Here is an 11,998-nt window from a genome sequence, read left to right as displayed (position 1 = left end):
ACATTTCTTCTAAATTATTTAAAACTGAAAGTGATTTTTCAGGGATTTTTTTTTCTTCTCATTTTGTCTTATAGTTGAGGTTTACCTGATAGGACTCTCATCTTATTAAGAGAGATAACTTCCACAATTGGAGGCTGACTAAATACTTTTTGCCTCTCTGTAAGTTATTGTTTTTGTTATAATGTAGTGGAACTTGCTGTTGAATTTTATCTGTACTAATTTTTGTTTTTTCATTTTTTTAACCAATAAATGTTTATTGGTACGTATTTTATGGACTCGTTTTTTCAAAGATTTAAATATATTCTTCAGTTTTAGTCCTTAAAATTGATATGAAACTGAACTTCTTTTTTGGGTACAAATGGAGCTAAACCTTTTCATATTTTTCTCTTGTTTATTTCAAGGTTTTAAGATATTTTCATCAGTTTTAATTCTTTAGAATATAGCTGATATGCTCCAAACGTTCAGAACAAACGATCAGTGTTTATGTAAAACCAAAGATTCTAGTGTCTGACCTGCTGGGGCCACACCGGGGTACATGTGTATTGTTTTTAAATTAACCTTTAGCTATCATCTAAACAATTTTGTATTTTAGCTCATAAATCTTATTGAAACACACACGTAACTTCCTTACTTAAGAAATAAAAAATATGGAGATGTTTGACTAAAATTTTCTACATTTTATTTATATAATCAATATACATTACATAACCCTTTTGATAATGCAAAACAGAAAATGTTACATTGCATTTTTCTTTGGGTCAAACTTAAAAGGTCTTCTTCATTTTCAATGAAATCGACAGGCTGGATGCCCGAAGGGCACATTGCTGCCACACCCGTCATCACAACCGAGCCTACACAACAAGCATACAAACCACCCCGTGCTCCCTCAGAACCATCAAAAAATAAAAATTAAACCTCCACCAGCACACACCTCAGCCAACACACATTGGCCCCACAAGAAGGCTCACCCCCTCCCCCATCCCCAGCATTCTCCACTAAGGGTGTCCCACGACCCGCAACAGCCCCAGACCCCCCAGCACCCCACAAGCACACAGCAAAACCCCAAAAAGGCCCCCGCAACCTCAGTCACCTCACGAGCCACATCGGACTTGTTTGACGCCACATGCTTCACCCTCCACAAGGCCTCCACCACAAATGCCAAAAACTTCCTCCTATCCATCACAACCACCACAGCCGTCCCCTCATCTGCACCATCAGTACACAGAGGCACTGCACAAGGCCTCGATGTACCAGACCTCCGAACCCCCACATGACGCACCGCCTCAGCATAAGACACCTTATGCTCAGACTGAAAGGTTGGCGCCTCCTCCACCGCTGTCCTATACGCCACACACCCCTTATAAGCCATTTGATGGCTCCCACCACAGTTGCAACAGTGGAGCGGAAGATCACAACTCTTGCCCTCATGATCAACCCCGCACCTCCGACACCTCACCCCCACCACACAGGCACCAGCCACATGACCAAAGCCCTGGCATCTAAAGCACCACAAAGGAGGCTCTCCATATGCCCTGACCGGGAAACTAAGGTAGCCCAATTTGACACAAGAAGGGAGGTCCTTCGTATCAAACGTAACCATTAGCAGAGTGGACCCACGTGTGTTAAACCCCAGCCATCAAAGTGCCACCAACGCCACCCCACACAGGGAGCCAAACACCTCTGACTCCGAAATGTCGTTCGAAACGCCATACATCAACCCCCTTAACCATGCCACGATTCAGAAACCTCCACCCCCAGAAACTTCTCAAGCCTCAGCGCCTTGAGGCACTGGGCTTTCGTCCGACACAACACCCTCAACGGCCCACTGTACACAACTGTAGCCTCAATCACATCCCCTATCGTCGCACACAGCTCCCTAGACACTGCTAATGGGTTTGAGGTAGCAAAACGTGCACCACCTGCTGCTCTGATATATACGAGATTCTGCTTCAGCTGCTCATCCCAGTCACAGTCCGAAGCGTCACTGCCGCTCCCACGATCCTTCTTTGCAGCCCCCACTGACTGAACCGCCGCTCCAGCCCTACTCGCCCCCTTCCTCCCATGTCCTTCACCACAAACAAGGTAGAAACAAGGTGAAGCTGGGCCGCCGGCTTACTACCGGGCCTGTACAGGCCTTTAGTGAACCACCCAAACAACTGCCAACCCAAACCGAACAGCCACCATGTGAACTCTCCTAGCAATCCCAACCAACACCAAGTTGTTCACCTACATCCCAATCCCGGGCCTCAACCTGACTCAGACTCAAACATGGTGATTTAAAGGGATCAGCCCAACCACGTTAAAAAGTCTTTCTCATTCTTCAGACTAAAAGAGACTGACCCCTGCTGGTTTGTTAGTGAATTACAAACCATTTTAATTCATTTAAAAGAAAACTTTTTCAGTTTATTTTTAGTTTTTTTCTTTTCAGTAGTCAACTAAAGAATTTACTGCTGAAATTCTACAATAAGTTGTAGATATGGAAATATGTAACGCCCTAACAAAGAGCAACTGTTTACTGCAGTAGTTTGTTATTTCAGGACATGAAACTTTGCATTTGCTTAGATCCTCTGAGCTCGACTTTGCACCACTTTTCTGCCATCTAGCGGTTGCTTTGCATTACTACACTACTTTGTGAGCAAGAAAATACATCCACCTTTTACATTTGACACCTTATCATTTTATAATTTAAAATGAGTATAAAAAAGAATATTTGGAATAATGAATATTAAAATGTAGATTTTTTAATAAAACAAAAGGTTTATTTGTGTTTGTGGTTGTGACTGAAAAAAAGAGACTTGAGCTTTTTGGTTCCGCACAAAATTCAGGAAACACCACCAAGGCCTAACAAGATGGTTGTGCAAATTATTCTGTTATTGAAAGCCTACGCTTATATTTAGCAGAGATGTATAGTAGATGTAGTAAAAACAGCTGACCTACGCTTGTCCAGTATTAGTTTTTATAAGTTGCTGCGTCAAAACAAAAAGAGCAGAATCCGCACACTTCAATCTGCGATTGTGAAAAAGAAAACTCTCACAATTGCAGATTGAAGTGTGCGGATTCTGCTCTTTTTGTTTAAACTTTTTTGATCCAGCACCTCAGCCCAGATGAGCGGTGTTTTTCCATCAACTTGACATAAGTTGCTGCATAAAAGCTAAATGTTTTTAGATAACTTTAAATAAAACTGACAGTTTTGTAAAAGAGTAGGCTACAAGATTGTCTCCAACTACCTGTCGATTTTCTGCACATATTTGTTCCTGAGAGCCTTTTTGTTTACTGAGTATTGGTTTTTAACAATGTTAATGCTTATAACTTGAGCCCTACAGAGTTCAGCAGCCAAATCGAGCCTCTACTACCCCTGTGAGTCAGTGATTCCTGGGTCTGCATGAAGGTCTCCTTCAAATGGGACATCGCTGAAAAACGCCCATTGGAAGTCAACCTGGTTGCATCCTAATAGTTGTCCAAACTCCCTCTGCTGGATCTTTTTCAGTTGAAGCCATTTTACTCTGAGCTCCTCTCATATGATGAATCGTTATCTTATCTCCAAGGCTGAGCCTGAAAACCAAAAGCTTATCTCAGCTAGCCTGGCTAGCCATCCTATACATGTAAATATACTGCAGGGCTAAATCATTTTGCTTCTAGATTCTAGGCTACATCCCAGCCTCTTGTATCCAAGATCTTGTTCCTTTGGTTGAGATACAAATCTCAGACTGTTGGTGAGGGTTGTGATGAGCCTGAGGAATGTCTCACTGTCAATAATAAAAAAGAAAGGGGAAAAAAAAACACATGAAAAACACGTTTTCATTTGTTTACATAAATGAGTTAAAGCTAACTACCTACCCGATTTATTTAGTGCATAGAATAAACATCCAGCCACAATCAGGATTGTTACAACCACACGTAACCAAAGTGATGAAGAAAAACTTGCTGAGAGATTCAAGCTTTGTTATAAGGGTCATAGATCTGTTTCGAATAAATAATCAGTTAAAAGATGCCTAAATGTAACTTCCTGTTTAGTTCTACAGAGTTGGCAGAATCCTGACCATGTCTGGGTTCTGACACCAAACTCCTCTCCTGATCCTAGAACTGGAGTCTGACGATGCAGCTCAGGTTTTCTGGATTCATGCCCTCAAGAAGCTCCAGCTTACTCTCCACTGAAGCAAATCCATCTGAGCCAGGCAGCGTTTTCACAGACTCAGAGTTTCCCGTAAGACTCCCGCTGATGTTGGATGGATTTCCTCCTTCAGCTCTGCACACTGCAAACATCTTGATGCAACTTCGTTCCAACCAGGCAGATACGGTGGGAGGAACTAAACCAAGAAAGACCAAAACAGAAGAAAAATGTCTTTGTTTAATATTAAAATAGCTACCTGTGCAAAACGTTAAATACAAGGTTAAATGGCATTTACTGATCATGCGAATGACATACAGTTGTTGTACACACACACACACACTCTAAGATGAAACAAGAAGTAATTATTTGGCATAAAAATAAAATCTTACCTGTGATAGTCACGTTGATCTTATAATTATCATTTCCTCCTGCGTAAACTGACTCACACCGGTAGAGACCCACATCATCAGCTGAAATATTTGGGATGTGTAGGTACGACTGACCAGCGGTAGTGTTCTGCAGAAGCTTGCCATCATTGCAAGAGTCAACATTTTGCCCCTCATTGATATAAGAGATCTGACAGGTTTTGTGTTTCAAGTCTAACTTCCAAATAACAAAGATGGTCTCCTTCCATGTCCTACTGCTGCATGTCAGGTTAACGCTGCTCCCAAGGTTAAACACTTGCTTTCTGTTAACTGTAGAAACAAAAGAGTTACTTTAGATAATTTTGTATTTTAGCAAAATGCAACATACAGTACATCAGATCACACTTAATAATAATGCATTGAACTTATAAAGCGCTTTTCAAGACACCCAAAGACGCTTTCACACACTCTCACATTCACACACTGCCAGTGATGGTAAGCTACTTGTAGCCACAGCCACCCTGGGGAGGTCTGACAGAGGCGAGGCTGCCATTTGGCGCCGTCGGCCCCTCTGACCACCACTAACACAGGCAAGTTGGGTGAAGTGTCTTGCCTAAGGACACAACAGCAGGATACCCCTGGCGGAAGCTGGAATCGAACCTATGACCCTCCGATCATGAGGCAACCCGCTCTACCACCTGAGCTACTGCTGCCCCAATGTCAAACTGATGTTAATGTCAAACTACGGACAACATGTCCAATTTATTTGAAGATAAGACCAACTTTTAACATGCTAGAGATATAAAAAAACACAGCATTTCATGCTAATATCTGACCAATATTAACAATTTTTTTTTATTTTTCTACTTCATGCGAGATTATCTTTCAGTTGAGCCTATTTAAAGTCAGGCACATTGTTGGGCAGCACAGTCCTGCTGCAGATTTGTATTTAAACATTCCTGAGAAACATCTTTTAATGAAATCTCTAAAATGTTATCGTCAACTGAAATTTACTTTTATTTACATATTTTATATTTAATACTTGATTAATTTTTGGTTTTGTTTAATTAACTCTAGGTAAATGTTTGATTTTAATACTTTGCAGTTGACAAAATTAAGGTTCAAGAGTTCATTTATTCTGTTTTCAAAAGCTGATTATAGGCTAAAGGTGAGAGTCATGCTCGCTATCCAGTCAGCCAAAGGGACATCCCCTTGGCCAAGTCGCCAGGGCGCATGACCAATCGGGGTACTGTGACAGGACGCTCACACTGCCACATCTTCCCCCCTCTTTCCACAAGCACGTCCTCGTGCTCCCGCGCAGGGCGCCACAAACTTCACATCCATGGACCTACTTGACAGTACCTACTTCTGATACCAATTATTCCATCTATCTTCAGTGTCACAGAAGGTTGATACAATTTCATCATGGCTTTATATGTCCTTGTTATTACAAGATGCATCTTATTAAAACCACGTGTTAAATATGTTAATGTTTCAAACCTGGATCAGAAGAACACAGCCCAGCAAAGTAGATGATTAGAGGGTAAATCCACATCCTGTAAGTCTTCAGCTTGCCTTTGGGTTTCTGGTGAAATAATCCTTTCAAAACATGAAACATCAAATACTCTACCTTTATGCCACAGTTTGTAAGCATTTCATGTGCGTTCACTCACTTTATCCTATAAGAATGACATTGGATGTCAAATAGAGCAAGCCTTCTTTTCTTTTAGCTGCGTAATCGTTTTCTTGATCCTAGTTAGGAGAATCAGGGAGTAACTCTCACACTAACGGCTACTCAGAGTGGAGCCATATGAAGCATTTCCCTTCCACACAGAATGGCATCTGATAAAACTTCTAAAGTAGTTAATACACAAACATATCCAAACATCTTATGTAAATTATATATAATTTGTCAGTTTTTGATGAGGCAGTTTAATATTTTACTGAATTATTTCCTCAAAATAATTTTTGACTCGGATCAGTTTGAGTTATTTCCTGAAACTCAGAGAAGGCGTGTTAATTCTTCAGAAGGATGTTTGCTTGAGTGGGTGTATTGCTGACTTCTTGTTGGTTTTTTTCTGCCAGCATAAAAACAACTTGTTCTAACACTACGTTAAGTTGTTCACATTTTTTGTTTATGTCAGAGTTGAACTCATTACTTAGAAGAAGAAGAAAAGAAGAAAATATCATTTCTATAGCTTAGTCTTATCTGCTTTTGCAAATCACAAGTTCAACTAGAAACTGCACAAATGCAAGTTTCTGTGGTCAAGATCTGAAGTTCTGAAGGTTTTTATGGTTCATGTGTACAAATTGTTTCTGATTCTTTTCTGTTCCAGATAAGATTAAGACAGCTTTTGTTTTTAAGGTGCAATGCAAATTTGATCAGTTTTGTCACCTTTGCTATGCTAATCCTGCTCCATTTTCTGGAGCTTGAAAAGTTTTACAAATGTAAAAAGAAATTATTATGAGGAGGTTATATTTGCTAAAATCTAAATATCAAAAAAGGCCAACATTCGTCTTTTTTGCTATGACCAATTTCACAGCAGAATCTCCTTCTACAGAATTGCAAAAGCTCCCATTTGTGAAATCACGTATGTATGTAATCAGTTGTATAATTCAAATTAACAATAGATGGAAGAAAAATGAGGTTAACTGGATTGTGATCTGATTGTAAACTATGCGGGCAAATCTGGGGATATTTTAAATAGCTAATTAACCTAATCAGCCTGTTTTCTAACCCTAAACTGCTTTACTTCGAGGCAACTGTGCAACTGTTGGTAATCTAATACCTGCACCACCTTTCAGCCCAGTATATATTTGTTCCAACTGTTAAATGTTATCTATCAAAACAATAAATATATAAATGTTTTAAAGCATTAACATTTTCCGTTGACCAGATTATTCTTTTAATAAAACAATCCTATGATTTCCCATGCAACAAGATTTGCAGCGATATTGCATAAACAATTTTTGCAAGTAAATAAATTAATGGAAAGACGTGGTTGGTAGGGACTTGTGGGGAATGATTGTTACAACGGCTTGCTCTCATTGGATAAACAAGCGCACGAGACAACTCCTCCCACTTCCGGACGCTCAAGTTAACCGTTTCCATGGTTACAGCTCCGGTGAGTTTGGAATCATTCAGTTTTCACATCGCTGCTAACGCTATTAGTACATTATAAAACGTTTTAGTAAAAAAATGGATGATTCAATGACTGCTGTGGCCGCTAAGAAAAAAACGGGGTATAGAATGATGCCGGAGCGGCCCTACGACTACCTTTATGGTGAGTTCAATTAGCCACGTTAGCTTAAAGTAAACCTGCTAACCGTGTTTCGCTAACATCATGTATTAAACTGTTGCTAACAGACCCAGTTTACACCGTATCGTCAAAGGTGAACTACACCCGCGCCAACTTCATGAACAAACATCGTTCCGTGAGTGTATTTAAAATCATTTTAATTCGTATAATTGTTATTAGTTTCCTTAAACGGGACTTTTCTGTCATGGTGTAACCTCTGTACATTGTTTTCCTCTTTATTTTCATTTATTTATTTATTTTAATTCATATTAATTTATGTCAGAAATTAGTTCCAGAGTTGAAATCCATGTTCAGTGACAGTCCACGTTTCACTGTCAAAGTGGAATCTACTGACCCAATGCCAGGACTTTCCAAAGATGACAGGAATGAACAAAATCAGCAGCACAGAGATGCACCGCATCATCTGAGTGGGTAAGTAAAATAACAGCTAAAGTCCATATTTATCTCATTTTAAATTGATTACTGATCTTTTACACAGGTCTGCTCCAAGTGTTCAGACAAATCCAAAAACAGAGGAGTGTCGTGTGACCGGGGCTGATCGTTGGAAATATTTTAAATGGTTTGATTTGCCAATTTATAAGCATTTATTTGTTTATACTACTTTCTCATTGGTGTCCCGTTTCTTTCTTTCTAGTCCTTTGGTTACATTTTCACAGTATTTCCCCCCAGGTGGAAATTTTGCCCTGTCAAGGTAAATTCCACTTTGGCTTTCCAGTTTGTTATTTACAATTCTTATTGTTGGTGATTATAATCTGTTTTTAATACTTGTGTGACCTCAGAGACTTTGTAACCACTGAAGAAGATAATGAGCAGCAGCCCACCCAACACAATGTGAGAACTCAGACAGACTACAGAGAAAGTGAAACCCAGACAGACCCATTCAGCCCAGAGTATGTGCACCAACCTGGAATAACTCCCTCAGAGCTCCTGCAACTGGCAAAGTTAACCTCAGGTACAAAACCAGTTCATTTGGCACAGGATTTCCTTGTGGTCTTCCACAATGATGGTTTGTCTGCATTGACCGTTCTTCTCAGGTCATGGTTTACCAGCAGGCCTGGCTGAGGTGGAGATGATAGAGCGAATGCGAGCAAAACGAGCTTGGGAGGCCACCCTTCCTCCAGTAAATGACTTGAGCCAATTAGACAAGAGGGTGCGGATGATGAAGGAGATGGAGGCCAAAGAGTGGGCTTTCAGGGAGCAGGAGATCCAAAAGTGAGGAATTCAGCAACTCAAAATTCTATTTCACTCATTCAAAACCACCACAAAAGGTTATCCTCAGCATTTCCACCAGATTTTATTTTCATGTTTTCATGTAGCTTAAGTAATTTTAAATGAGAAAGACATATAGGATCATTTCAAACAAACAGCTGTTTCCTACTTAGGCGAACAGCTCCTATTAAATTTGTCTCACATTTCTGACACACAGAACCTAAACTGGAAACAGTATTATGTTCCTATCATAGACTCTAAGGATGGCTGGGGAGACATTTCGGCTCTTAGATCAAGGTGTTAAAAAGACGAAAGCACAGTAAGGAGATGGGTTTTGCGTTTGTTTCTACAAGCGGACGCTAGGGGGTGCTAAAAAGCAATCCAAAACTGCCTAGTTCCCCTTTAAGAAATAATGTGAACAATTACTTCTTGTTGTTTTTATTTATGTTTATATGTTTCTACAAATGTAAACACTCCCCTGTATTTCTGTGTGGGTCAGGTTGCAGGAGGCTCGTTCTGCATTGCTGATGTACAAACAGAGGGAACAACGTGAAGCTCGGATGGACTCCACAAATGAGAGAATAAACCACTTCCGTTCTCAGCTTTTAAAACAGCAACAGGTCAACATTCAGAAAATCGAAAAGGATCACCTCAGAGGTAAGACATTACCTTGTGCTTTATGTTTAGGACTTTTTCTGTCGCCTCTCTTCAGTGTCACCTTTCATTGATTTGTTTCCTCTTCTGTCTGCAGTGCTAAGAAAACTTGATGCTAAGAGAGAAAATGTGGAAGGGAAACTAAAGCGACGAGACATCGTCTTGGGTGCTCTGAAACGCAAGGACAGGTTTCCCAACAGGTTCTCCAGCGAGTTCAAAAGCCACTACTTGGACACATATGAAGGTCTGAATCTCCACATTTCAGAGCTAGAAATATTTTCCAACTTATCCTCATTTTAGAAAACACAGACTTTTAAAATTTTGTCGACAGGCTTGGAAAAACTAGAGGCATCACTTAAGCCATTGATGAAACACCCAAAGCCCAAGGATGTGCTGAAGCCTTCTGTGAACAAACCTCTAGAGCTCCTGATCAGTTACAAGGTAAAATAATGTTTCTGTCAGGAAATCCCCAGAAGTTTGGATACGTGCAGATTTAATTTTTGTGTCAATAGGCTCAGATACAGAAGGAGAAGGAACAAATAACGGAAAGGTCCCCGCATTTTATTGTTGAAAAGGAAAACCCTGTCACTCCCAGAGTTGAAGGACCCTCAGAGGTAACTTCTGATAGTTAATTTGTTGTTTGTGCATAAATAAAATGCATAAGCTAACTTATGTTGGTATTTAGGAGGAGGAGCAGACAGAGCTCGCTGTCATTGTTTTACAAAAGCTACTCAGAGGAAGAAGCATCCAGTACCAGGTCTGTATGTGTTTACGTGATTCTCATGTTTGAAGTCCTTACTGCGTTTCTGATCCCGAGTGTATTGATGTCATCCCGCAGATGTTTAAGAACACAAAAGACCAAATGGCTAACATTCAGGAACTGCGGCTCACCCATGCCTTCCGGAGCAAGGAGCAGGATCAAATAAAAGTCACCCAGGCGTATGAGAGGACCATGAAGAAACTGAGAGAGCAGGAAGCAGAAAGGGTGAAGCACCACACACACAGAGCACTTGGATCCAGTCGCAAACAATCTGATGAACTCCTCCGGTTCTTCTCAGATTGCTCAGGAGGAAGCAGCTCAAGACATGGTAATAGACAGGGAGATTGGAGAGCTGTTGGACACCTTGTCCAAGGAGCTGACTCGTCTGCAGGAAGAACGCCGGATCCATGCTTTCATTCTTCTAGCCGTGAGACAGCGGCGGCAGCGAGAAGCAGAGGAACGTGGAAGGAGACAGCAGGAGGAGCGCAGATGCCAAGAAGAGGACGAGATCTTCAGACAAGTAAAACGTTCTTCTGTTACAACTCTGCAACATTTACTTTGTGAAATTTGTTAAGAATCTGACCGTGTGTGGCTGTTTTCATTGTCTCACAGGTAGTGCAGGTCCACCAGGAAACCTTGGACATGTATTTAGAAGACACCATCTTGGAAAACCTACAAGTGATGGTGGACAAGCAGGCCAGAGAGGAGATCCAGAAGAAGGCAAAGAAACTCAATGATATTGTTATTGCCATGGAGGAAAGGTAACTGCTGCTTCAGGATGTCTGCTGAAACGTCTAAATTCAAAATATAATAAAGCGTGTGTGTGTGTGTGTGTGTGTGTGTGTGTGTGTGTGTGTGTGTGTGTGTGTGTGTGTGTGTGTGTGTGTGTGTGTGTGTGTGTGTGTGTGTGTGAGAAGCAGAGACAGCCTTCAGTCAGAGGAGATTACGTCTGAGATGATTTATGGCTTTCTCATCCCAGAGCCTGAGAAGATCCTCATCCAGCAAAAAGGCTTGTGTTCACACATTATTAAAAAAATTAGTTCTCTATGATTTTAAAAGCACATCTGAAATGTTATAAGGAAAAACCTTGAAGCTGAGTAATTTTTTCCTTTGTCTGACCTTGATGTTTCCGTTCCAGTCCATATGAAGCAGCAGCAACACCTGCAGGCAGCTCGGAGGATCATCGAGGAGGCAGCATCATCTTCCAGGCTCTCGCCTCAGGAACCATCTGAGCAAAGTGTCTCTGTTACAAAAGCTGCTAATCAAGTTCAGGAGGACACGGCCGGCCAGCAGGTGCAGGAAAAGAGCTCGATCAAACTGAATGAAGGTCTAAAATAAGCTGTTAAAGATTTTTGTTTAAGTGCTATTATCGTGAGTTAATTGTAGCCTTTATGTTATGTCCACAGCATGTTGCTCAATGTTTGTATGTGCTTAGAAATAAATAAACTTGACTTGATTATTAGTGACACTGTTTTTTTCTGGAGGGAAAATAATCTAAATCTGAATTTTATAAAAACTAAAACTAACAGAAAAAAATCTCTAATCTAAGTATATTTTTGAAAACATTACAGCAAATTTA

The 11,998-nt window shown here is 40.6% G+C and overlaps 2 protein-coding genes across 4 annotated transcripts; one reads left to right on the top strand and one right to left on the bottom strand.

Annotated features, from left to right (window-relative positions):
- Positions 1–3,529: 3,529 nt before the first annotated feature.
- Positions 3,530–6,094, bottom strand: LOC139062730 (cell surface glycoprotein CD200 receptor 1-like). The gene is made up of 5 exons (XM_070544381.1): positions 5,977–6,094; positions 4,501–4,806; positions 4,085–4,307; positions 3,652–3,746; positions 3,530–3,552 (listed from the first exon to the last, which is right to left on the bottom strand). Exons 1-5 carry the CDS (start codon positions 6,092–6,094, stop codon positions 3,530–3,532), a joined length of 765 nt encoding a protein of 254 aa, XP_070400482.1.
- Positions 6,095–7,563: 1,469 nt separating this feature from the next.
- On the top strand, positions 7,564–11,881 carry cfap91 (cilia and flagella associated protein 91). 3 transcript variants are annotated; one of them, XM_070544001.1, is made up of 17 exons: positions 7,564–7,760; positions 7,844–7,911; positions 8,059–8,207; positions 8,275–8,355; positions 8,431–8,487; positions 8,576–8,748; positions 8,831–9,008; positions 9,505–9,662; positions 9,757–9,903; positions 9,991–10,100; positions 10,172–10,273; positions 10,345–10,416; positions 10,498–10,644; positions 10,718–10,939; positions 11,032–11,180; positions 11,340–11,428; positions 11,558–11,881. In XM_070544001.1, exons 1-17 carry the CDS (start codon positions 7,676–7,678, stop codon positions 11,755–11,757), a joined length of 2,187 nt encoding a protein of 728 aa, XP_070400102.1. In that variant the 5' UTR covers positions 7,564–7,675; the 3' UTR covers positions 11,758–11,881. The 3 variants fall into 3 exon arrangements, with proteins under 3 accessions (XP_070400102.1, XP_015821757.1, XP_015821758.1); XM_015966271.3 differs by having other exon boundaries at positions 11,337–11,428; XM_015966272.3 differs by lacking the exon at positions 7,564–7,760 and having other exon boundaries at positions 7,849–7,911; positions 8,066–8,207; positions 11,337–11,428.
- The last annotated feature ends 117 nt before the right edge of the window (positions 11,882–11,998 follow it).

The sequence above is a fragment of the Nothobranchius furzeri genome, chromosome 14 (assembly GCF_043380555.1).
Source record: "Nothobranchius furzeri strain GRZ-AD chromosome 14, NfurGRZ-RIMD1, whole genome shotgun sequence".
NCBI lineage: Eukaryota > Metazoa > Chordata > Actinopteri > Cyprinodontiformes > Nothobranchiidae > Nothobranchius > Nothobranchius furzeri.
The sequence above is the reverse complement of the archived record's forward strand: the minus strand, read 5'-3'. Positions and strand labels throughout refer to the sequence as shown.

Coding starts and splice junctions, on each gene's coding strand:
- LOC139062730 (XM_070544381.1), bottom strand. CDS start 6,094: ATGTTTCATGTTTTGAAAGGATTATTTCACCAGAAACCCAAAGGCAAG. Junction 4,807..5,976: donor GCTGTGTTCTTCTGATCCAG/GTTTGAAACATT, acceptor TTGTTTCTACAG/TTAACAGAAAGCAAGTGTTT. Junction 3,553..3,651: donor TGGATACAAGAGGCTGGGAT/GTAGCCTAGAAT, acceptor TTTGGTTTTCAG/GCTCAGCCTTGGAGATAAGA.
- cfap91 (XM_015966271.3), top strand. CDS start 7,676: ATGGATGATTCAATGACTGCTGTGGCCGCTAAGAAAAAAACGGGGTAT. Junction 9,663..9,756: donor CGAAAAGGATCACCTCAGAG/GTAAGACATTAC, acceptor TTCTGTCTGCAG/TGCTAAGAAAACTTGATGCT. Junction 11,429..11,557: donor GATCCTCATCCAGCAAAAAG/GCTTGTGTTCAC, acceptor TTTCCGTTCCAG/TCCATATGAAGCAGCAGCAA.